The sequence below is a fragment of the Tricharina praecox genome (genome assembly GCF_024521635.1).
Source record: "Tricharina praecox strain CBS 144465 chromosome Unknown BZA05scaffold_31, whole genome shotgun sequence".
In the NCBI taxonomy this organism is placed as follows: Eukaryota; Fungi; Ascomycota; class Pezizomycetes; order Pezizales; family Pyronemataceae; genus Tricharina; species Tricharina praecox.
The window spans coordinates 284957-306263 of NW_026250433.1; the positions used below are offsets into that span (position 1 = coordinate 284957).

Below are 21307 nucleotides of genomic sequence, written 5' to 3' on the forward strand. Positions count from 1 at the left end.
GGTCTGACCAACCGGAAGGATCGGACTTTAAGCCGACAGTCACGGGCCTGCTCTCCGTTTTGGTGGTTTGAGGGATACGATCCACAATCGGACCGTCCTTTAGGTAATCACATAATTCTTGCCTGCAGACTGCAGTCGTGTAGTTATGGGATTGATCTCGTTATCCTGTAATGCTGGCTAAACTACCGAGCCAATATCGATTGTAGTAAAAATGTTTGCAATTTTATAGTCTGATTCGTGAAACTCCGAAACGCCCAATAGAGACCCAAGCCCTTCCCAGTACTCCTATTCAAAAAATTACATTACACCCTCTAGGCACACCATACATAACCAAATAACCAAATAACCAGTAGATATCATAAAGCACCCCAACTACTTATCAGTGGGCGCCCACTTGCTCTTCTTCCTGATCGCCGCCCCATTAAGGAAGAAATACACGGGAATCGGTATCATAGCCACCGCCAAAAACGCCAACAAGCTCCCAGCCCAGCCGACACCCAGGGCACCCTCCGGCTTAGGCTCAAACATGAACCTGCCAAACAGCGGAAAGCCCGCGGCCAGCGCACTCCGCAGGATAGTATTCGCCGCGATGGCGGAGGCGGCGAAGTTCAGGTACGCATCGATCAGGTAGTTCAGGCATTGCAGGAAGATGATGATGATTCCGAAGCCGAACGGGACGCCGCCGAGTGTGGGGACGATCCAGTGGATATTGGGGTCCGCGCCCGTCCACGAGAACCAAAAGAGCCCGATGGGGAAGAATATACTGCCGATTATGCAAGGGACCAGACGGTCCTCTGGTAGAACGTGCCCGGCTGCGTTGGCGCGCCGCGTCGTCCACGGCTGGAATGCTATCACTAAGCCTCCGCCCATGACCATGCCGAGGACCATGCCGATGAAGGGAAGAGTCGCAAGGCCGCCCTTCCAGCCGCGGACCTGGGCGAAGACGATAGGGTACGAGACGAGGAAAAGGTAGAGGATCGAGTAGACAAAGGCGGTGTAGATGGAGATCAAGAAGATGATGGGCTCGGCGAAGAGGAGCTTAATGGGACGGGTGAAATTCTTGACGAGGAGGGTCGGTAGGTCGACGCTGACTTCTTCTTGTTTGGCATGGATTCCCCAGCTTTTTTCATGTCAGCTCAGGAAAAGATCAAGTGAAGGGGGGAAATGCGCATACTTCTTGGTGATACGCCGGAGGTGCGCGGCTTTTTCAATCAGAATTACCGGTGGGTAAGTCTCCTCCAGGAACAGGAGGCAAAGCCCAAGAGCAAGGAAGCCCATCAGAGCGGTGATGTACTCAGTCCATCTCCATCCCAGATCTTGGTTCTGCAGGATGAATCCTCCAGCAATCGGGCCGAACAGCGGGCCGCTGAATACCGCCATCGAGAACATTGCCACAGCTGTTCCTCGTGTCTCCTGTGCGAAGAGATCTGCGAAGACGGCACCGACAAGGGTGACGGGACAACTGGCGAATACGCCACCGAAGAACCGTGCTATCAACACCGTCTGAATGTCCTTTGCAACTGCCACGGCAACCTGAAATATCGAGAAGCCGAAAATGCCCAAGAGGATTGGCTTCTTTCGGCCTTTGAGTTCGGAGAAAGGTGCCCCTGGATGACGGATCAGCAGCTGATATATAATCTCTTGGATGAGACGGGAACATACAGATCAGAGGACCGAAGGCAAACCCCAGCACGTACAGCGACATTCCGAGTATTGAAACTTCAGTGCTGACTCCAAAGTGAAGGCTGACGGCGCTTGTTGCGGACGAGAAGATGGAGCTGCCCCATGCAGCAACGAAAGTGGTGAAGCCCAGCACCATAGCTGTGATGAGCTTCTTTTTGAGTGGCCAGTTTTGGCCGTGCATTGGATCGTCGGGGCCCGTAAAATCCACAACATAAGAAGCTTGGTCCGGGAGTAATGGAGGATAGCCTAAAACTATGGTCAATATATTGTCTGTTGGATCATAGGTATCAGTGGCCCGTACCTTTCCCGCCGCCAAACTCGGGCCATTCCTCTGCCGGCAGTCTTGAAGTTATCCGCGAGAAAACCGGTCCGAAAACCGATCCCGACCGCGGCTTATCCAAATCGTTACCGACGGTCGCCTCATAGATACTTGTAGCGGTGCGAAGTCGCTCCAACACCACTCTGTCATGGGCATCATAATCTCGTGGTGGCGCTGTCCGCTGGTGTGATAGCGACAGGCGTGATACGACCGAGGTGGAGGAAGAGGAAGCAGTGGATGCAGATGTTGGATATCGAGAGAGCGGATCATGTTTGTCGGGTGGGCCGCCTTTCTCGATGTCTTGCGAGGAAGAGGGTTCGGATTTCGACATTGCTATGTATGACAGTTGGCCAAAGCTTTGGGCTAGAGTCGGTGCCTATTCGATGATGTAGGTATTTGCACAACCTCAGTGACTTCACTGTGAACCAGAGGGGGCGGTTATGTAGTAGTAGTTATTATATACGGTGGGCGATTATGACATAATGTGGTTGGATCAGTGGCGGAGGGATGAAATTTTGGCACAGCGTGGTCGACAAAATACCGGCATGCCGCATGCCATATCTATCGTACATAAAGCCTATTGCCGCTTCCGCAGCGGATATATAGAGCCGGGTCGACGTGCAGCGGCCATTGAGTTCTCGGTCCTCTGCATGGCTTACGTCCCTTTCCCTGCGGGCTGCAGTCAAAAGGGCAGCTGGTCGTTTTATCTCCGATGGGCAGCGCGAAGTGGAGCAGCTCTGCTTAAAGATCAATAACTACCCCTGTCATCCACAGGTATCCGAGCTGCTCGGGACATCGGCAGAAGCACGCTTGCCGTGATACATTCAGTCCCGGTCACCAATGTTGCACGGATGACGCAGTTGACCTCCCGCAATGGTTAACAGATCCAGAGTGAGTATGCCTGATGCGAGCGGCGAGCTCACGATTGCGCTACCGCATACGGTGCTGGAATAGCTCCCAACGGAACATGGCGGGCGAAGACCGATGCCGGGGTCTGCCGCACTCTGGGTCAGCCATCAGTCCATCGCACGGACTCCGAACTCTCTCTCTAAGCATTAGGTACTACGACAGTAGGATACCTACCCGGACAACAGTTCAGGAATCTGCCGCTGAAGCCGTGCACTCGACGCAGATTGGGGAGTCAATTCGCCATTGTGTCTCGTGCTGGTGGGCTTGGGTCCACCCTGGAAGAAACTGCAGACAAACGCTCTGCAGCGGTCCAGGTGTCGACGGCGTCAAGGCGATATCGATGTCAGAGCCTTATTCTAATCAAGCACTCTCGAGGTATGAAGCCGCGAACACTGGGATGTGGTTCGCTGCCCAAAGTCCGCTGTGAGTTCGAAATCTGCGAAATTATCTACACCTTTTGGCCCCGAACGTCCTGATAGGTAGGGTGGATATCTGTACGGTGAGCACTCTTCCCTTACCTTGGGGAGAGTTGGGTGACCATTGTCGCAGTTACATCACGATTACCCACTGGGTCCTTCAAAGAATCTTGGCACTATCCACAAACCCCGACCAACCGGTCAGGATCCCGGACAAGATGGGTTCTTGTAGAGTACCCACAACAAAGTATGAGTCCCATTGAGGTCCCATTGAGGGTCTATAGCTTTCCGATCGATAGGCTAGGTATTCTATCCAACCCCAGGACTTCCAGACGTTTGCTTGAATCGTTTGAAAAAAGAATGAAGGCTTCGAGTGATAATACATGACGTGTTGCACCATAATCCAATCGAGTTTAATGCATACCGGCATTACCAGCATGCAGTTCGGCTCCGGACTTGATGGTCGTGTTCCCGAAACACCGCTCGCTCGAATATCACCGCTCGAAGGTCAGGGTGTTTCGATCTGATGGGTGGCAGGGTAGTTATCTGGGTCAACTGCCACACCCAGTATTTCTTCCCTTCTGGGGGCCGGGGGTGTCAGATGCCTCCTTTGAAACACCAGAGAAACCCATCTTACAACACTGCCCGAATCCCCAACGCATCAGCTGTGAGAATAGCACCAGCGCATCAACCAATAGCGGTTGCGTCTCCAGGCCCGGTTCCGCGCCACAGACAATCGATATCAAGTACGTTGGCCACCGTTGATACTCGCCGGTGACTTCTGTACACCGTACCTATTCCTCTCCACACGTTTGCCGACTTGGAATTATGGTAATCCACTTACCGGTACAGATCTGAGGTGCAATTCACCATGTGTACAACGGCTTTGGGATAGTTAATGGCTTTTTCTTTCTTCGAGGTTTTCCCCCCTAAGACCAGCACCCAATTCCAGGAGCTTCCCCTCCCCAAAAGACCCGGGCGATTTTGGGCGATTTTGGGTGGTGATGACAATTGAGATGTTGATATGGGATGAGATGCGCCGGCGTATGTCTCTGCTTCTACTACTACAAAGCGTTGGTTTAAGGTGGAAGCCAGTTGCCGCGTATGCCCTAGGATAGCTGTTGTACACGTACTTACTAACAAATAACAAAAAATACCTGATGCCCCTCGTGACGAAACGAACTTCTGCTAAAATACTTGGTCCGCCCATCACTCGCCTGCTCTGCTTGCTCAAACCGCCGCCGCCGCTGCAGGCACTGCAACACCCTCTGCTGCGCCAGGAGTGACCTCTGGGGTCGCCGCAGTGGCTGGGTCTTCCTCCGTGGTTCCGCTGAACGCAGCTTGGCGACCACGCTTCAACTGCAACAGCGCAATAGCCTTCTCCTTCCACTGCTCCAGCGCTCTCTGCTCCAGTTCGATACCAATATCCATATATGACTTGCCGAACTTGGCACCGACGGACAAGGCCTCCTCAGCTGTAACACGACGCTCGATATCCTCCCGCATTCGGAGATCGTAGAATTCTTTTCGCGCGATATCGTAGGCTTCGACCTTGGTCCGGCCCTGGTTCTCCATCAACCACATCTGGCGCTGAACGACACTGCGGGAATGCGTCAGCCAATGTTTGCCCAGTTCGAATACGCCGGCAACGAGCGTCGGGCTACCAACCTCTCTCCGTCCAGCATCTTCCCAGGCTGTCTCATCTTGCTCCAGTCGTATCTCATAAAGTCCTTTCCGTCGTTCTCCACCAAGATTCTGGGCCTGGCCAGTTCCCACGGGTGGTCCTGGAAGAATCGGCTACGCAATTCGTCCTCGGGGTAAACAATGCGGTGGGGCTGGAACATCCGAGACGGCTTGCGGGCAGACTTTCGGATCTTCTTGTCCTGGAGCTGAACCGGTGGGGTTCGGACGAGGGTAGTCGTGGGTGGAATCGCTCCAACAACACGGTACCACGGAGGTTCTTGCTGTAATCGGCCAGTTTCGAGCATCTGCGAGGCAAGCTGGTGTACCCGGAGGGGTCGGAGGTGCCGTCCCATGGCGAAGGCGACGTTGGCTTACGACACTTTCGGTGGAGGAGCTGAGGACGAAGGTCGGGACAGTTGTGACTCCGCGGTCGAATGGACGGGGTTGACAGTATACAGTAGTGTCGGCGGCGGCGGTGGGATGTTGTCCAATCACGGTATACCTTAAAGTTTTACTTCAAAATGTCAGCCAAGAAACTTAGTGGGACACCCCGCATTTACCCGGATCAATGTCATTAGGTCTCGTAAATCGTTGCCAATTCTAAAGTTTCTTGTTCCCGTCAAAATAAACCACCAGTAAATACATCTGCTTTTATCGAGTACATCTTCCTGCTAATCGCTGCCGAATTTCCACTTCTAGGCCGTCAATCTGCGAGGATTCGAGAAAGACTCCCGAGTTGTGCTAAGAGCCGGGTAATTGTAGAGTGACGGATAGTGGAGGGGGAAGTTATCCAAATTTCAACATTAGACATCCAGACCTAGTATTTACGCAACGTCAATCAGCGGTCGGAATCAGCAATCCCTCTATCTCCTTTGTTCTTCCTCGGTTTCGCACGGTAGGACCACACCGTGTTACTCAGGATTGGGCTTCAACCCGTCCGAGATCAGTCTTTATTCTACGGCACGGAGCCTCTCCCCACCTTTACCACTCTCCCCCGGCTGCTTCAACGATGCGAGCGGTATCCTTCGCCACATGTTACCGCGCCATATAGCAGAAGCCACGACGGCAGTCCGAGTATCTGGCCGTCGAATTTGCACCTCAAATGGACGCCGTCCTTCACGCCACCACTGCGCCCAACTCCATAACGCCGCCGCCACCACTACGACCGTCAATTGTTGCCCCTCATCTCCGTGGGGTCCGGCCCGACGCCCCACCACCGGAAAGAGCTCCCAGCGGTTTCCTGTCGACGTACTCTTCGTCAAGGCCTTGGTTAAGGCTAGCCTTTGCAGGGTCCACTCGGTTTCTTACCATGTCTGTGCTCGCCCTTCGCTTTCGAAACCTTCGTTTTCGAGGAAGCCATCTACAGCACGGCGTGACCTCTCCGATGATGCAACATCGCCACCACCACAGACCGGGACCTTTCGGGTCGTTCCCCAAGTTTTCAGGCCTCAGTTAAGGGCCATTGTGGATCCCATAGACCGTGGACCAATTGCTACCTCCAAAACCTCCCACCGTCAGCCGAAAGATTCAAGGCCCATACGTCCTCGCATCGAACGGATCCCAAAGGAAGACCAGGAAAAATACAAGATGCCCTGGCTCTTCCCCAGTTCGTGGGAGGAACGCGATGCCATCTCGGCGTTCCGGGCCGAAATACGAAACAAGGAGTCTACGAATGAGTCTCTCTTTGAGCTCTACCGCAACCTACCAGGCAGTCGGCTGCCGTACCTGGACCGAATCACGATGGAAAGGTTTATCGTCCGGTTGATGACGGTTCCTCTTCGAGACCAGGTCGCAATGCTCCGATACTTGACCTTAATAGAGGACATGAAGGCATCCAAGATCCCCATCACACGACATGAATGGAATCAGGCAATGTCGTTCGTCCTCAAAGCTTTCAAACAGACTACCGCCGCCGAAATGCGGGCCGCCTACGAGTTGTGGGCTCAATCGGAAGGAGATCACGGCGTCAATGCGGACTTGACGACCTTCAACATCCTGCTGGATGGTGCCTCGAACTCCAAATCTCCCGCCCTCGCTCAATCGATCCTCAAAGAGATGCGCACACGGAACATGAAGTACGATCGCTTCACATACACCGCCCTCATGATGTACCACGCACATATCGGCGACGGTGCCAAGATCCGCCAGGTATACCAGGGCCTGGTGGATGCGGGAGAGATCGTGGATACGGTGGTACTCAACACTCTCATGACAGCTCTCGTCATAGTAGGCGAAGAAGATGACGCCTTGCGGATTTTCGCGTTTATGAAGAGGGCTGGAGCTATTGCGGAGAAGAGCCCGACGCCAGAGATGGTCGAATACAGGGCGTGCCGTTCCTTCGCGCAGAAGCTGAAACGACCTGGAGCTCGAAATTCAAAGCGATATATGGAGGAACTCAAGGTCGTTCTCGGACCAGATATAGGATCTTTCCACCTCTTTGTGCATCTGAACTGTCGCAAGGCGAATTGGGACCGCGCTCAGGATTTTATCCGCGACATGAAGACGTTCGGGCTCGTTCTTCCGGACAGCGTCTATCTGTCATTGCTGAAGGGCTTCGCCTGGTGGGGAAGTCCCGACCCGTACGGCCAGTGGAACCCGGCGAGACTGGAGAACGTGCTCAACGTGGTGCTGGACGAGCAGGCTGGCTTGATCAAGTGGCAGAGGGTGTACGCGGTGTGGGTTGTGCGTGCGGTAGCGAAAGTGTACGTGAATGGCGAGGTGCTGGAGAGGGTTTGGCAGGAGGTGATGCAGCAGTGGAAACGGCAAGGCGGTACGGTGCATGAATTTGCTCTCGGCGTGTACTTCGCTGCCCTGCGCGACGTCCATGAAGCGCAGAATCAGCATTTGACTGCGGAACAACAGATGCCGCCACTAGGGCGCGATATGTATTCGGAGCAGTTGTCGGGGTTTCAGGAGCAGTTCTCGCAACAGACTGAGGAGGACTCACAACAAGCGCCGCAGTACCAGCAGCAGGAGCAGGAGCGACATCCCTTTGATGATTTGTAGATGCATGTATATTCTACGGTTTTGCGGGGTTTGGTCGTTGGTAATCGGTGTACATATATCAGGGAATGTTTGGTTGTTCATCATTGCATATAATATGTATGAGTGCGTGTACTCTGGAGTTGATATAAGCATGAATTGTTCACCCATTGATCTGCCGTTTCTCCTGTGCAGAAGTCGGAAGCCCGAAGTTGCCACTATAGAGTACCCAACCTTGTCTATATAGTACCGTAGTTGTGTCCCGACCTGCCGTGTACCCATCTCAAGCACCTACCGTGTACTCCACGCACGTCTAGCTCAAGCTGATCCCCCACCACCATGGACCGTGTGGAGTACCGGTACATACCAATTCCAGCCAGCAGGCCCAATGCCCACGCGGCGCGCGCGCGCGGCATCAAGTATGCCGAGGCAAGTCGGCTCGGCTATGAAGGGGCAGGAGAGGAGCAGATGACCTCCTTCCATTGCTCTTTCTTCTTCTTCCTTTCCGTCCGCACAATTGTTATTCCACATCATCACCATCTTCTCTCTTGATCCTCCACGCACTCACTCAATCAGTCGCACCACATTGGTTGACTCCTTGCCTCCTCGCTACCTACCTCTGTGTCAATATACATACGGGAAATATACACAATGCCTGCCCACTCACAATACCCGCCCATACCGGTGCCGAAGGAGGATCTGTACAGATTTATATTCGATCGCAAGGACCGGCCGTTTCCTGACAGTCAGGGTATGTATATATTTTTTTCGCCGGAGTTGAAATTAATTGCACTCCGTCTTCCCACGCCCTCGCGGAACCTTGTGGCTAACAACGGGTGGGCACACAGTCATATTTGTCGATGGCAACACCAATCGCGAAATGACCTTTGCGGACCTCCGCGACCAGTCCAAGGCGTTCGGAATCGGACTGAAGTCTATATGGGAGTGGAAGAAGGGCGACGTTTTGGCCGTGTTCAGGTGTGTAGTGTATTCTGTGGCGGCGACGGCAGCGAGAGGGCGAGGGCGAGCGAGGGCGAAGGAGAGCTGAGTAGCTGATGACCATCTCCAGCACGAACCAAATCGACACACCCCCCCTGATGCTCGGAGCGCTGTGGGCTTCCGGCACCGTGACCCCCGCGAACCCAAACTACACAGTGGACGAGCTCACGTTTCAGCTGAAGGATTCGCGCGCGAAGGCGATCGCGACGCTGCCAGAGCTCCTGCCCATCGTGACCAAGGCGGCGGCAAACGTCGGCATTCCCACGGACCGCATATTGATCCTGGGAGACCAGCGGGCAGCCGGGTTCAAGCACTGGAGGGAGATAATCGATCCGTCCACTGCGGTCAAATGGCGTCAGGGAAAGATCGATGCGAACAAGGATCTGGCGTTCTTGGTTTATTCGAGCGGAACGACGGGGCATCCCAAGGGTGTTATGCTGTGTCATCGCAATATCGGGAGCAATGTTTTGCAGTTGTTGGCTGGAGAGGGGCCGAATTTGACCTGGGAGAAGGATACTATCATCGCTTTCTTGCCGTTTTTCCATATCTATGGTCTCACATGTGAGTGTTGATTTGCTTCCCGTTTGGGCGTTGTCCAGATCGAGTTTGTGGGGCCCCACCAAAGAGGAGTGCATTGCCGCTAGATCCCGCTAGTGGGATTTAGCGAGATCCCGGCCTATGGGGGTTGATGATGATGATGATGATGATGATGAGCTCAGACTGACATATGCGTCGTTAACTCGCAGGTCTTATTCTCCAGAACTGCTATTCGGGGAAGAAAACAGTTGTGATGGACCGGTTCGATTTGGATAAATTCTGCAGTCTCATCCAACAGCACAAAATCACCATGGGATACATCGTCCCGCCGGTGGTGTTGGCCCTTGCCAAGTCGCCGGTGGCTACCAAATACGACCTCACCAGTCTGCGGATGCTCAACAGTGGAGCTGCGCCATTGACGAGAGAACTGGTGGACGCTGTCTGGGATAGGCTGAAGGTGCCGGTCAAGCAGGGTATGGTCATCGCTGCTCTCTCCAGAGGTTTGGAAATTGACAATTACAGGATACGGTCTGTCCGAGACATCGCCCGTTACCCACACCCAGCAATGGCATCTGTGGCAGTCAACGATCGGCAGTGTAGGCCACATGCTCCCGAACATGTCCTGCAAGTACTGCGACGAAGAAGGCAACGAGCTCCCCATCGGCGAGACCGGCGAACTGTGGCTGAAGGGCCCCAACGTGATGCTGGGCTACCTCAACAATCCTACCGCCACAGCTAACGCCATCACACCCGATGGCTACTTCAAGACCGGTGACGTCGGCCACGAAGACAAACACGGCAACGTCTTCATCACCGACCGCGTCAAGGAACTGATCAAATACAAGGGTTTCCAAGTCCCGCCCGCCGAGTTGGAGGGCAAGCTTATGGGCCACGAGAAAGTCGACGACGTAGCCGTAATCGGTGTTTACGACGAGGCCTTGGCCTCGGAAGTCCCGCGCGCCTACATTGTTCCTAAAGCCGGAACTAACAGCGACGAAAAGGCGCTGGCCGAGGAGATCTCGCAGTACCTTTCTGAGCGCGTAGCACACCACAAGAGGCTGCGCGGTGGAATCCGATTTGTAGAGGCGATTCCGAAATCGGTCTCTGGTAAGATCCTGCGGAGGATCCTGAAGGAGCATGCGAAAGCCGAGGCGGCGACGGGGACTCCAATTAAGGCGAAGCTGTAGACTTGTGATGTGCTACATACCAGTTGTGTGTGGAGTTGGGCATAGGTGGAGATCGATACCAGTCTGCGTTTGGATTTTTTGTCCGCGTTTCGCCAGCTCGCCAGCCCGCCCGTTATATGCAGTAACAATAGAAGTACATACCTTATATTTACACATCATACCTGCCCGAAGAAATATGAAGAAATCGTGCTCGCTGTCTTCTTTCTTCGATCGTTGGCCTTACTTCGTACAGAGTCATGATACCGGTAGTTGACAGTAATTCCGAGGGGTCAATACTGGCCAACCATTGTTTGTTCGGTCCGACAAAGAAAGAGAAAGTATGCGCACGAGTACATACGAAAGTGAAACATCGCAAAAACGGTCGGACATGCAGGCACACCCGGCTGCCGGCCGAATACCGTACGAGGCCAGTCCAGACTTTCCACAACCGTCCTCCGCATCACCCCACGGTCCCCATCAGCCACAATTCACCACCCATAGCACAAAATCGAATCCATGATATACTCCATGATTTCCCAACAGCATTCATGCATGCATCCGAGGTGTCTGTCCGGTTTGTCGAGTAGGCATTGCGGAATCGCCAGCCGAAAGCTTGCTTGGCTGGCTGGCCCAGCTAGGCGAGACATACCGGTATTTATGTACCAGACCAGACATGACATGACGACAGTGGATGGCCGGCTATCTGTCCAACAACAACCAACTCCACCACCACCACCGTCGCCACCACAACAGCATACCATCGTGTGTTTCACCTCCAACCACAGCCTCAAACGAACAAAGAAACGAACTGAGAAACCCCTTCACCGTCTCGATACACTGTGCAGTACTTAAGGACCCCCCTACCACCCGCGCCACGAAGAGATGCATATCCTTGAGCGAGTACGAGATAAGATCGACAGATTCACTATGAGTGACTATGAAAATGTATGTGACTGGAACTCTAGGAGGAAGAGCTTGAATTCGAGGGACGGTGACTGATGGTGCTATTGAGTAGGAAGAAGAGTCAGACATATACCTTAACTGTGCGTTCACATACCATAAAACCTAGCCACCACGATCTCCATGCAGTACGCTGACGGATGTTCTACAGACCACGGGGCTCAGCGTTTGTTATTCCTTACCGGAACGAGAGATGGTACACGGCTAAGAGGGGTGCAGTTACCTGGGACGACTACGGGGTTTTACAGAATCCTGACGAATGGTTGATGGACCAGGTCTGGCGCGCACGCATCCATGATTCGTTCGTAGGGACTCTTCTTATGCTGAAATTTTCTCTTTGAATAGCATATCTTCTTCTGGCAAAAGTAACATCGTCTCTCATCTCTCTCTCTCTTCTGTGTGCTTTGGCCTGGTGGGAGTCTGATAGATTGATGCAGATATCTCATCCACGAGGAATTGGCGAAACATCCATCGTCTAGGGTGATCTTCGTACCTCCGGCCATCTCCGTTATGATCAACGAACATTTCTCGCCCACCGAGATTCCCTACATCAACGAGGCCAGTCACATATTCCTACCCATCAATGACGGCAGCGGTGCACATCAAGACGGCGGCAGCCACTGGTCACTGTTAGTCATCAGCACCCATGACCGCCGGGCCTTCCACTACGACTCTAGTGGATCGATGCTGGCGCATCATGCGAGGCGGTTGTGCAGAGTAATCAGCGGCTGGTTCGGATATGACATAACTTTTCGCGATCTGCCGGAGACCCCGCAGCAAACGGATGGCAGTGCTTGCGGAGTGTTTATTTGTTGGGCCATGAAACATCTCCTCGTCAGGAGGCTGCTTGCGGTGGAGAGTGATCATGTCGTTGATATGAGTCTTGGGGCGAAGAATGTGAATCTGAAGGAGGTAAGAATGGAAATGCGAGAGTTGGTTTTCAACCTCAGGAGGAATGCTTGTAGAAGGTTGGTCCATCCGCTCCCGGTCTCTACGTACTTGGGGGAGCACCGTGCTGATATCTCTTCACTGCAGCATCCAAACTGAAAAGAGGCCTCCGACCAGATCGTAAAGCTAGAAGGAGGGCCGGTTTTGCTGAACTTGTGAATTATTCTCTACGCTTTCTGTTGGGCTAGAGCGATGCAGCGTGGAGACTTTGATAGGATCGTTATTTCTGTAAGGATTTCAGTCGCCTTCAGTTGGAGGAGAACTATCAGTCGTCCGTCGAAAGCAAAGGCTTTTCCCCCCATCCTGAAAGTGAGTGACAATAAGTGGTCCTCAACCCGGCAAGTGCACGGACCTAACTAGCCACCGAGAGCCGCACCTTAATTCCAACGCGTCTCCAGCCCAGTTCCAAGCTCGCCACATCCAAACCATCCTCCTCACCACACCTCCACCGAAATACTCGACCCACTCCACCCCACGCTTGACACCTCCCTATCCAACCACCAATACCCTCACCCATTGCATCCACCATGGCTACCGACGCCGGCATCACGCGTTCCCGCCCTCGCAACCGGCGCCAAAACCTCTTCGTCAAAGAGCGTACGCACCTCCCACCCTCACCCGCCCCCCCTCCCCTTAGCTAACCCTCCCAGTGCGCACCCTAATGTACGCCTTCGGCGATGACCCGGACCCACTGCCGGAGTCGGTGCAAGTGCTTGACGAGATTGTGACGGAGTACATCGTCGACATGTGCCACGACGCGGCGCGCCTCGCGGCGCAGGCCCGAAGGAACAAGATCAAGGTCGACGACTTCAAGTATGCGCTTAGAAATGACCCCAAGAAGCTAGGCAGGGTCGAGGAGCTCCTCGTCATGTCGAAGGTCATTGCAGATGCTAGGAAGCAGTTCGATGATAAGCCGGAGGGGGAGAAGTAGGAGAGAGTGGAGGGGATTGCGGCGGTCTACGGTACACTATACTGATGGGGAAGGATGGGCGTTCAGGATCGGGATTGGCATTGGGTTTATCTGTTCTGCGTGTTTCGTCAGAATTTACGCGTTTTGCTTGGTTCCCGCGGCGTTCGCTGCTCATCGCGCTTCTTAAAGTTTTACATACACATGACGAGAGACGAGTCGGCAACAACGCGACGACACCCGCCTGCCTGAGCAGTGGGGTTCCAACTGATGAAATACACGTTTCGTTCTGTTTTTCTTTTCTTTTGTTCTTTGCTCGCATCTCACGCATCACACGCAGAACTTTAACACCTGGCACTCCCCCGCCCCGTTAATCTGAACTAAACTGAAATCAAGATTCCATCTCATCTCTCTCTCTTCACTCTCTTCACGATATGTCGGCCCAAAGCGAATCCCACCCCCCGTCTTTAATATGGAGGTGGGGATTATAATAGGCAAGTAATTCATCGGTCTGGATCCCAAAACTAAAATTTGCGGCGAGACGTCGGGTGTCTATAGGTCTGCGCAAGGGTATGTTGAGGATCGGTATATATGTTTTATGTAAAGAAGGAAGGGAAAAAAAAGTTGCGAGGAAGAGGGAAGCGGGGTTTTATAGGGAGGCGAGGTGGCTAGCGTCGGGGAAAAATGTAGTGGGGTGCAGACTACCTAGGCATAAAGGGTCACTCGTGTTTGGGGGGATGGGGTGGTGGGATGAAATCGAATTCTGCTGCACGGAATGTCATGCTCTAAAGACGGCTTTACGGACGTGACGGCACCGCCGGGGCGATCTGAGTTCACAGGCGGAACTCGGCGGAGAGCAAATGGAGTGCCATATCATAGCATCAATGATTCGGGCGTTTGAGATTCCGTGGGAAGCAGTAAACACCCAACCAAAGAAACTGGTACTGGACAAAGAACAAAACAAAGGACCGACCACCCACCCCTATAGATACTGTCTGCAGAGCCACCTGTACACTCTTGCCGTTCTGTAGCGGGTTCGGACGGCATCCGTATACCCACATGAACATCCCGGGTGGTGATCCGGGTTCAGACTGGCGCAGCGGGGACATTTCCATGGCATTGTTGCTTGTGGGATCTCGGACGTGTGTTTTACTGTGAGATTCGATGCTGAAGGTGATTGTGCGAAGTACCTAGGTTGAGGAGGAAGAGAATAGGCAACCGCAGATGTAGTGGTGGGTTGAAGTGTCTTGTATACACCTAGGCTCCTTTGGTTCCCCTAGAAAGGCATCTTGAGATCTATTTTGCTCTTCTTGAATAAGGGCCAGTAATTCCATACAAAGGCGTTTGCCAGGCCTTCAAAGACGGCGACAAGTCGATACCTCCGGGTGATGCAGTGTGAACATCAGTCAGCGCCAAGCCGTATGCCATTCCAGCGCCTTCTCCCCCCAGCAAAGCGGCGGTCAGATCCGGTCAGGAGCTTCATTTCGATATTACCTACCCTTACCTTCAACTCTCACATCCACCACCACCACCTCATCCGAACCCGCCGCCAGCAATAATGTGGTATGAAACCTTTCCCGCTCGCTCACCCCTCTCCCCCACCCACCCCTCGACTAATTTTCTAACGCGGTAGGACGGCGACAGCAAACATATCCTGAACGCCCAAGTCGCGATCCGCAGCCCGTGCTGCAAGAAATGGTTCGACTGTGCCGAGTGCCATGCCGAGCGCGAGGACCACGCCCTCCTGCAGACCACCGAGATGGTCTTTGCCTGCAAGAAGTGCAAGAAGTGCTTCCGTAAGCAGCTGGCCGATTGGGATGATAGGTTTGTTTTTGCCACACGGGATGAGGAGGGGGGGAGATGGAGGGCTGATGGTGTGGTAGTGACGAGTACTGTCCTTTCTGCGACAACCGCTTCGTTCTGGATGCTAAAACCCCGAGTCTCGCGCTGAATGTGGAGGGCGAGGACGTCAGAGTCGATGCGAGGATGCTGAAGGACGAGAGGGTCAAGACGGACGAGCAGAAGACGATATGGAATATAGGCGATGACGTTGCCAACAAGCTGGGTTAATGGCGGTTGAGCTTCTGTTCAGTTTGGATGGCATGGGGTTGGGCGCATTGGTTGGGGAGCTACATATCACTACATATTGCTTGCATCACGGAGTCCATCACAACACGAGCCATGATTCTACTTTTTGTTCACTGCAGATTCCACCTTGTCAATCCCTCGTATCGTGCATTAGTATCCTCAGCCTATGACGAAGAGCCCTGTTGACCGCTCTGGTTGCCTTGGCCGCCCTGCCTGTTCTTCTTCCTGGCAGCTTCCTCCTGCTTCTCCTGCTCAATGCTCTTGACGTAGTTTTCTATCTGCTCATCAGGCATCATCTGCTGCATGTCAGCTCGAAATTCACTGGCCCGAGGTCAAGGGTAGCATACCTCCATAGCCTTGCCAGCAGTCATTATGGCGATCTCAATGTTCTTCGCACCAGTCTGAACCACCTCCAACAAGGATTTGACGGTGAGCTTGATCGTTTCCTCCATGTCCATATCCTCCTTGTAATTCCTCTCCAAGAACTCGCGGACGGTCTTGCTCGACCTTCCGATAGCATTCGCCTTCCACGCGGAGTAGATACCCGAGGGCTCAGTCTGGTATAGTCTCGGCGTAGAATCGTTCGGATCGAATCCGATGACCAGCGTTGAGATACCGAAAGGCCGCACACCACCACTCTGCGTGTACCGCTGCTGGACACCAGCAATGTATTTGGAGATGTACTCGATGGAAACGGGATCCTCGACGGTGAGACGGTGGCTCTGAGCCTCGAGGCGCGCTTTATCGACGAGGATTCGGGCGTCGGCATTAAGACCGGCAAAGGCGACGCACACGTGGTTATCGATGAGGCCGATCTTCGAGGGAGTGATCCGGGTGTCCTGGAGCTTCATCGCCGAGCGCTTCTCGCAGCCAAGGACTACTACGTCCTTGCCTTTGACACCGACCGCGCAGGTTCCTGAGGAGAGAGGTGGTGGTTAGGTAGCTGATGGCGGGGTGGCCGGGGCCGCAATCGGAGGTCTTACCTCGCTTGACAGCTTCGAGGGCATATTCGACCTGGAAGACGTGTCCATCGGGACTGTGTACGGTTTAGCAGGTTGGATCTGGAAATGTACAGAGCTAGTAGATGGATGAATGGATAGGTACCTGAAAACTAGATGGGATGTCAGTTGCGCTGCATTGCGGGAGAGCTTCGGAGGTGCCCTTTGGCAAGTTTACTTACCACTCAAAGCTCTGTCGTAGGAACCCATCTTTTGGAAAGCTGCGGGATGTCGTGAAGATCAAGGACAGGGCGAGTTTGGAGGAGAAGGAACCTGTAGTTGATGAATGTTGTTGATGGTTGGTTTGGCAGCGGAGAGAACTCGCAACTCTCTGAGGCTCCCACTACAGCCAAGTCGATTGTCCCGCATCGGAAGTTGCCGCTGACACAGCAGAGTAGCGTCAAACGTAGCCGCCTCAAGCGCCCCCACCATGTGGAGCCGACGGCTGATGGAGAAAAATCGTTGACACCTGGTGGGGCAAAACATTGGAAAGCACCCCATGGCCTGGAAGAGCCTTTATTTTCTGTATTGAAATCCGCGCAGTTCTCCCCTGCTAGTTTAAAGGAAGGCCGACGAGTTACGAAGTTCTACACACATCGCCATGAATCCCGCCATCGTCCTCCGCAATGTCGCGCGCACAGCCACCAGACGCCCCGTCGTCGCCGCCGTACCCCGTCAGCGACTGCGAGCTGCTGCCGTCCAGGTGGCTGCGAGACGATCTATCTCATCCACTGAAGTCGCAGGCCCGCCCGATGCCCCCGCACCCAAGAAGAAGGAGGTCAAATATACCGCTGACTCGTACGTACCGGTGCACGCTTTCACGGAAAGCCGTAGCAACTGCTAATGTGATGTCACAGCTACCCCAACATCCAACGCAACTCGCAATTCTCCAAATTGACCCTCGAGGACGTCACGTACTTCGAATCGATATGTCCCGTTGTGTCCATCGACAAGGGCGCTAGCCAAGACGAGCTTGAGGCATTCAACACCGACTGGATGCGCAAATACCGCGGACAGACCCGACTCGTCGTCAAGCCCAAAAGTACCGAGGATGTCTCTAAAATCATCAAGCACTGCAATGAGCGGAAACTCGCTGTCGTCCCGCAGGGTGGCAACACCGGGCTTGTCGGTGGCTCCGTTCCTGTCTTCGACGAGATTGTCATCAACATGAGCAACATGAACAAGGTCCGCTCGTTCGACGAGGTCTCGGGAATCCTCACTTGCGATGCGGGTGTCGTGCTCGAGGCGGCGGATAGCTACCTCCGCGAGAAGGGGTACATCTTCCCACTTGACCTGGGCGCGAAAGGATCTTGCCACGTCGGTGGAAACGTCGCTACCAACGCTGGTGGTCTGCGGCTACTCCGGTATGGCTCGCTCCACGGTACTGTGCTGGGTGTGGAGGTTGTTCTCCCCGACGGAAGAATCCTGGACGACCTCTCTCTTCTCAGGAAGAACAATACTGGATACGATTTGAAACAGCTGTTCATCGGCTCCGAAGGAACGATTGGAATCATCACTGCTATCTCGATCATCTGCCCGCAGAAGCCCACGGCTCAGAACGTCGCCTTCTTTGCGGTTGAGTCATACGAGAAGGCGCAGGAGATCTTCGTCAAGACCAAACAGCAGCTCTCTGAGATCCTCTCGGCATTCGAGTTCATGGACTCAAGCTCGCAAGCTTTCGTTAAGTTGGTTACCAGAAAAAAGCTGCCATTGGAGACTCAGGCGCCATTTTACGTTCTGATAGAAACGAGCGGTAGCAACACTGAACATGACAAAGAGGTATCCCTCCACTACTGCCACTCACCAACACAATAATAACTAACATTTGCAGAAACTCGATACCCTCCTGGAGAACCTCATGGAGAACGAAGACGTCAGCGACGGCACGGTCGCTGAATCCGAGACTCAGATGCGGGAGCTCTGGACATGGCGTGAGGGTATCGCCGAGGCGCTCGGCCACTACGGCGGAGTATACAAATACGACGTTTCCATTCCTCTATCGGAGCTGTACCTTCTCGTTGAAGACGTCCGCACGCGGATGAAGGAAGTTGGCCTCCTCACCACGCCCGAGAACCCCGAGGGAATTGTCGTCGACATCGTTGGCTACGGGCACATGGGAGATTCCAACCTCCACCTGAACATCCCCGTGCGCGGATTCGATAAGCGTGTTGAGAAGGCGTTGGAGCCGTTCATTTACGAGTGGATCCAGAAGAGGAGGGGAAGTATCAGCGCGGAGCATGGATTGGGTGTCGCGAAGAGCGACTTTGTTGGGTACTCCAGAGGCGAGACGGAGCTCGGTGTCATGAAGGCCATCAAGGGACTGTTTGATCCCAACGGTATCATGAATCCGTACAAGTACATCAAGGCATAAAAGGGAATGTTAATTTTAGGAGGTTGGAGGCGGTGGATGTATATACCTCATTTTTATGTGAGCATTTGAATTAAGTATTTCAACTCAAAAGTGACTGCCATATGTAGCTCCCGGGACCGTGTTGCTTTAATCCTCACCCAATATCACCACGCGTGAGCAGTCACGTGCCCTCAAAAAGCAACGTGTATAATTCACCCACGCTCGCAAGCTTTCCTTTCAGCAACCTCAACCCACATTTACACCGACGAGCAACCAAACAGCACCACGATGATCCCCCGACTGTCGCTTCTCCTGCTCCTCCTGTCGCCGTTACTGGCGTACGCGCAGTTTGGTTTCTTCGACCAAATGTTTAACGGCGGCAGCGGAGGGCGCCAGCGCGAACAGCAGAACGTTCCCAGCAACAGCGACTGGTACAATCACAACTATGAGGAGGGTGCGTTCCCCCTCCCTACTACTACTAACTACTCTCTTGCTTCGGGAATGATCATCGCTCATAGTAATGAATAGCCACGTGTAATAAATACCTCTGCTCGGGAACCCTCGCATGCGTCGACAAGCCTACCCACTGTCCCTGCGCGTTCCCCAAGACCGAGGACAAGTTCGAGCTGCACCCTGACGGACTGGCAATCTGCCTGAGCAAGACCGGAAGGAAGGATACTGCGGCGAGGGTGGCGATGGCAAGGAAGGGGTTGATGTGAGGCGCTGTGATTGGGACACTGGTTTGTTTGCGGGAGGGTGGAAATTGGAATAGGCTGGCACTACAAGTATCATACGAAATAACAAATGTTTCCTCATTGTCTCGCTATCCAGCTCCTGAAGCTCCAAACGCCATAATCAAGCAAACAAACAAGCAAGCAAGCAAAGCACCGCCATACATCCCATCCACCCAGCTAATCCCGATTCCTGGAAACCAACCACCGTCTCAACGCGACCTCGCGCACCCCGTACTTCTTCAACAAGTGCTGCACCTCCAATCCCTCGATCGCGCTCGGCGGCGGAACCTCAACGTACACCAGTATGAGCGTCTTCTTGACCTGCGCGCTGACACGGTTGACGCTGTGCAGCCAGTGCCACGGCTTCGACTCGTTCTTTTTGCGCCCGACGTCGGTGGCCCAGTAGGGGTGTGAGTAAGCAGGCATGACAAGGACGCCGAATTCCGCGTGGGAGAAGACGGGGCCACGGTTGTAGAGGACTATTGCATGTCTGTTAGCCATCGTGATGACACACGTGTGATGTGCGAGTGTGTGAGCTTACGGTATTCCACGCCGAACTTCACGCCAGGCCTGACGACCCAGCCCAACGAGCGGAAGTGGTGATATACGACGTAGTTGAGTAGGAAGGTATCATCGGGTTGAAGATCGGTTTCATCAAGAGGTGGGAAATACGAGTGTTTTCGGAACAAGCACAGGGCATCGCACACTTCAATGGACTTCTATGATACCAGGAGTATTAGATTTATTGTCTAGATAATAGCAGCGAAGAAGCACGGCAGCACACACATTTTCTTCAGGTCCTGGTCCCGTAATCCTGAGGGCGCCCAAGCCACATTGCAAGAAAAATGCCTCTTCTAAAGTCAGCTGCAAGTGCTCAAGATCTTCCACATGGACGACTGGTTTATCTTGCAGCGCATCTTCCTCGTCCTCATCGTCCCCTTCGAGAGGGACGAGTGGCGAAGCAGCGGCGTCAGGCTCCACCGAACCACCCTCACCAGTTTCCAACAGCTCGATCTTCCCCTCCTGAGCCAACTGATTCTGGATCCTCTCTTTCTCAGCTCTTGCACGCTCTAACTTGAACTGGCGCCTATCCTGCCTGCGACGCTCCGTGATCTCCTCCGCCGTTAGATCCTCATTTTTACCAATGACACCGAGGGCCCTTCTCCTGCGGGAAATCCACGTGGGTTCGGACCGCGACAACGATCCTTTGCCAAAGAACCCGTTGTTCCAGAAAGCCTGGATGGATCGCGTTTCCACAACATGCACCGACCGTGTAGCGGGATTGAAGAACCCCGTATACGCCGGAACGGGCTGGCACGGCGACCGACAGAATAGATACGTGTACAAGATTTGTAGGAGCGACAGCGGGTTGTGGGGGATCAGGGGAGAGAACGGGATGACTGTGAGAGGAAGGGGATTGGCGTGGAGCAAGTGATAGTTTGGCCGCTTTGTCCTCGGTTGAGGGGGCTTGATGTTTGCGGTGGCCGCCGCGGGTGTTGGTGTTGAACTCATGTTATCTGTTTCACCATCTACTTCTTCGTAACGAGTCAGCCATGTTCTCCTGCAAGTGCTAGTGATAACAAAATGTGCTGGTTCTGATGTCGCTCAGATACCGTTGTAGTCAAAGA

General features: G+C 53.7%; 11 protein-coding genes across 11 annotated transcripts; 7 read left to right on the forward strand and 4 right to left on the reverse strand.

Annotated features, from left to right (window-relative positions):
• Window positions 1-149: 149 nt before the first annotated feature.
• BZA05DRAFT_176906 (major facilitator superfamily domain-containing protein) lies at window positions 150-2604 on the reverse strand. The gene is made up of 4 exons (XM_051479267.1): window positions 1985-2604; window positions 1663-1929; window positions 1175-1607; window positions 150-1120 (listed from the first exon to the last, which is right to left on the reverse strand). The coding sequence occupies exons 1-4, from the start codon at window positions 2331-2333 to the stop codon at window positions 373-375; spliced, it is 1797 nt and encodes a 598-aa protein (XP_051335806.1). The 5' UTR covers window positions 2334-2604; the 3' UTR covers window positions 150-372.
• A 1806-nt stretch (window positions 2605-4410) lies between these two features.
• On the reverse strand, window positions 4411-5629 carry BZA05DRAFT_378937 (mitochondrial ribosomal protein S25). The gene is made up of 3 exons (XM_051481874.1): window positions 5571-5629; window positions 4996-5524; window positions 4411-4927 (listed from the first exon to the last, which is right to left on the reverse strand). The coding sequence occupies exons 2-3, from the start codon at window positions 5361-5363 to the stop codon at window positions 4558-4560; spliced, it is 738 nt and encodes a 245-aa protein (XP_051335807.1). The 5' UTR covers window positions 5364-5524; window positions 5571-5629; the 3' UTR covers window positions 4411-4557.
• Window positions 5630-5702: 73 nt separating this feature from the next.
• BZA05DRAFT_177210 (uncharacterized protein) lies at window positions 5703-8190 on the forward strand. The gene has a single exon (XM_051479269.1). It carries the CDS (start codon window positions 6043-6045, stop codon window positions 8014-8016), a length of 1974 nt encoding a protein of 657 aa, XP_051335808.1. The 5' UTR covers window positions 5703-6042; the 3' UTR covers window positions 8017-8190.
• A 453-nt stretch (window positions 8191-8643) lies between these two features.
• Window positions 8644-10715, forward strand: BZA05DRAFT_343349 (uncharacterized protein; the record flags this gene model as incomplete). Its single annotated transcript, XM_051481077.1, has 5 exons — window positions 8644-8743; window positions 8841-8970; window positions 9062-9552; window positions 9738-10001; window positions 10051-10715. 5 exons carry the CDS (start codon window positions 8644-8646, stop codon window positions 10713-10715), a joined length of 1650 nt encoding a protein of 549 aa, XP_051335809.1.
• A 906-nt stretch (window positions 10716-11621) lies between these two features.
• On the forward strand, window positions 11622-12726 carry BZA05DRAFT_448517 (uncharacterized protein; the record flags this gene model as incomplete). Its single annotated transcript, XM_051487258.1, has 6 exons — window positions 11622-11639; window positions 11710-11737; window positions 11806-11820; window positions 11874-11955; window positions 12092-12622; window positions 12690-12726. 6 exons carry the CDS (start codon window positions 11622-11624, stop codon window positions 12724-12726), a joined length of 711 nt encoding a protein of 236 aa, XP_051335810.1.
• Window positions 12727-12913: 187 nt separating this feature from the next.
• Window positions 12914-13783, forward strand: BZA05DRAFT_176928 (transcription initiation factor IID, 18kD subunit-domain-containing protein). The gene is made up of 2 exons (XM_051479268.1): window positions 12914-13199; window positions 13253-13783. The coding sequence occupies exons 1-2, from the start codon at window positions 13130-13132 to the stop codon at window positions 13531-13533; spliced, it is 351 nt and encodes a 116-aa protein (XP_051335811.1). The 5' UTR covers window positions 12914-13129; the 3' UTR covers window positions 13534-13783.
• A 1208-nt stretch (window positions 13784-14991) lies between these two features.
• BZA05DRAFT_410123 (uncharacterized protein) lies at window positions 14992-15691 on the forward strand. The gene is made up of 3 exons (XM_051484858.1): window positions 14992-15072; window positions 15154-15333; window positions 15393-15691. The coding sequence occupies exons 1-3, from the start codon at window positions 15068-15070 to the stop codon at window positions 15577-15579; spliced, it is 372 nt and encodes a 123-aa protein (XP_051335812.1). The 5' UTR covers window positions 14992-15067; the 3' UTR covers window positions 15580-15691.
• Window positions 15692-17062, reverse strand: BZA05DRAFT_410126 (proteasome component PRE6). The gene is made up of 5 exons (XM_051484859.1): window positions 16778-17062; window positions 16702-16708; window positions 16581-16633; window positions 15945-16513; window positions 15692-15893 (listed from the first exon to the last, which is right to left on the reverse strand). The coding sequence occupies exons 1-5, from the start codon at window positions 16803-16805 to the stop codon at window positions 15762-15764; spliced, it is 789 nt and encodes a 262-aa protein (XP_051335813.1). The 5' UTR covers window positions 16806-17062; the 3' UTR covers window positions 15692-15761.
• Window positions 17062-19029, forward strand: BZA05DRAFT_378955 (D-lactate dehydrogenase 2). The gene is made up of 3 exons (XM_051481875.1): window positions 17062-17393; window positions 17453-18374; window positions 18427-19029. The coding sequence occupies exons 1-3, from the start codon at window positions 17197-17199 to the stop codon at window positions 18964-18966; spliced, it is 1659 nt and encodes a 552-aa protein (XP_051335814.1). The 5' UTR covers window positions 17062-17196; the 3' UTR covers window positions 18967-19029.
• A 159-nt stretch (window positions 19030-19188) lies between these two features.
• BZA05DRAFT_410132 (long chronological lifespan protein 2) lies at window positions 19189-19826 on the forward strand. The gene is made up of 2 exons (XM_051484860.1): window positions 19189-19399; window positions 19474-19826. The coding sequence occupies exons 1-2, from the start codon at window positions 19234-19236 to the stop codon at window positions 19662-19664; spliced, it is 357 nt and encodes a 118-aa protein (XP_051335815.1). The 5' UTR covers window positions 19189-19233; the 3' UTR covers window positions 19665-19826.
• Window positions 19665-21294, reverse strand: BZA05DRAFT_177421 (uncharacterized protein). Its single transcript, XM_051479270.1, has 3 exons — window positions 20466-21294; window positions 20221-20398; window positions 19665-20158 (listed from the first exon to the last, which is right to left on the reverse strand). The coding sequence occupies exons 1-3, from the start codon at window positions 21189-21191 to the stop codon at window positions 19857-19859; spliced, it is 1206 nt and encodes a 401-aa protein (XP_051335816.1). The 5' UTR covers window positions 21192-21294; the 3' UTR covers window positions 19665-19856.
• Window positions 21295-21307: the final 13 nt, after the last annotated feature.

Bases quoted from the DNA above. Each gene is read 5' to 3' on its own strand.
- BZA05DRAFT_176906 (XM_051479267.1), bottom strand. From the start codon at position 2,333: ATGTCGAAATCCGAACCCTCTTCCTCGCAAGACATCGAGAAAGGCGGC. The intron at 1,930-1,984 runs GTACGGGCCACT...CCATAGTTTTAG, and splicing joins CGAGTTTGGCGGCGGGAAAG to GCTATCCTCCATTACTCCCG. The intron at 1,121-1,174 runs GTATGCGCATTT...ACATGAAAAAAG, and splicing joins CTCCGGCGTATCACCAAGAA to CTGGGGAATCCATGCCAAAC.
- BZA05DRAFT_378937 (XM_051481874.1), bottom strand. From the start codon at position 5,363: ATGGGACGGCACCTCCGACCCCTCCGGGTACACCAGCTTGCCTCGCAG. The intron at 4,928-4,995 runs GTTGGTAGCCCG...GCATTCCCGCAG, and splicing joins AAGATGCTGGACGGAGAGAG to TGTCGTTCAGCGCCAGATGT.
- BZA05DRAFT_177210 (XM_051479269.1), top strand. From the start codon at position 6,043: ATGTTACCGCGCCATATAGCAGAAGCCACGACGGCAGTCCGAGTATCT.
- BZA05DRAFT_176928 (XM_051479268.1), top strand. From the start codon at position 13,130: ATGGCTACCGACGCCGGCATCACGCGTTCCCGCCCTCGCAACCGGCGC. The intron at 13,200-13,252 runs GTACGCACCTCC...TAACCCTCCCAG, and splicing joins AAACCTCTTCGTCAAAGAGC to TGCGCACCCTAATGTACGCC.
- BZA05DRAFT_410123 (XM_051484858.1), top strand. The intron at 15,334-15,392 runs GTTTGTTTTTGC...ATGGTGTGGTAG, and splicing joins CTGGCCGATTGGGATGATAG to TGACGAGTACTGTCCTTTCT.
- BZA05DRAFT_410126 (XM_051484859.1), bottom strand. From the start codon at position 16,805: ATGGGTTCCTACGACAGAGCTTTGAGTG. The intron at 16,514-16,580 runs GTAAGACCTCCG...CTCTCTCCTCAG, and splicing joins CCTCGAAGCTGTCAAGCGAG to GAACCTGCGCGGTCGGTGTC. The intron at 15,894-15,944 runs GTATGCTACCCT...GACATGCAGCAG, and splicing joins CTGCTGGCAAGGCTATGGAG to ATGATGCCTGATGAGCAGAT.
- BZA05DRAFT_378955 (XM_051481875.1), top strand. From the start codon at position 17,197: ATGAATCCCGCCATCGTCCTCCGCAATGTCGCGCGCACAGCCACCAGA. The intron at 17,394-17,452 runs GTACGTACCGGT...GTGATGTCACAG, and splicing joins GTCAAATATACCGCTGACTC to CTACCCCAACATCCAACGCA. The intron at 18,375-18,426 runs GTATCCCTCCAC...TAACATTTGCAG, and splicing joins ACACTGAACATGACAAAGAG to AAACTCGATACCCTCCTGGA.
- BZA05DRAFT_410132 (XM_051484860.1), top strand. From the start codon at position 19,234: ATGATCCCCCGACTGTCGCTTCTCCTGCTCCTCCTGTCGCCGTTACTG. The intron at 19,400-19,473 runs GTGCGTTCCCCC...AGTAATGAATAG, and splicing joins CAATCACAACTATGAGGAGG to CCACGTGTAATAAATACCTC.
- BZA05DRAFT_177421 (XM_051479270.1), bottom strand. From the start codon at position 21,191: ATGAGTTCAACACCAACACCCGCGGCGGCCACCGCAAACATCAAGCCC. The intron at 20,399-20,465 runs GTGTGTGCTGCC...CTGGTATCATAG, and splicing joins GACCAGGACCTGAAGAAAAT to AAGTCCATTGAAGTGTGCGA. The intron at 20,159-20,220 runs GTAAGCTCACAC...GACATGCAATAG, and splicing joins GAAGTTCGGCGTGGAATACC to TCCTCTACAACCGTGGCCCC.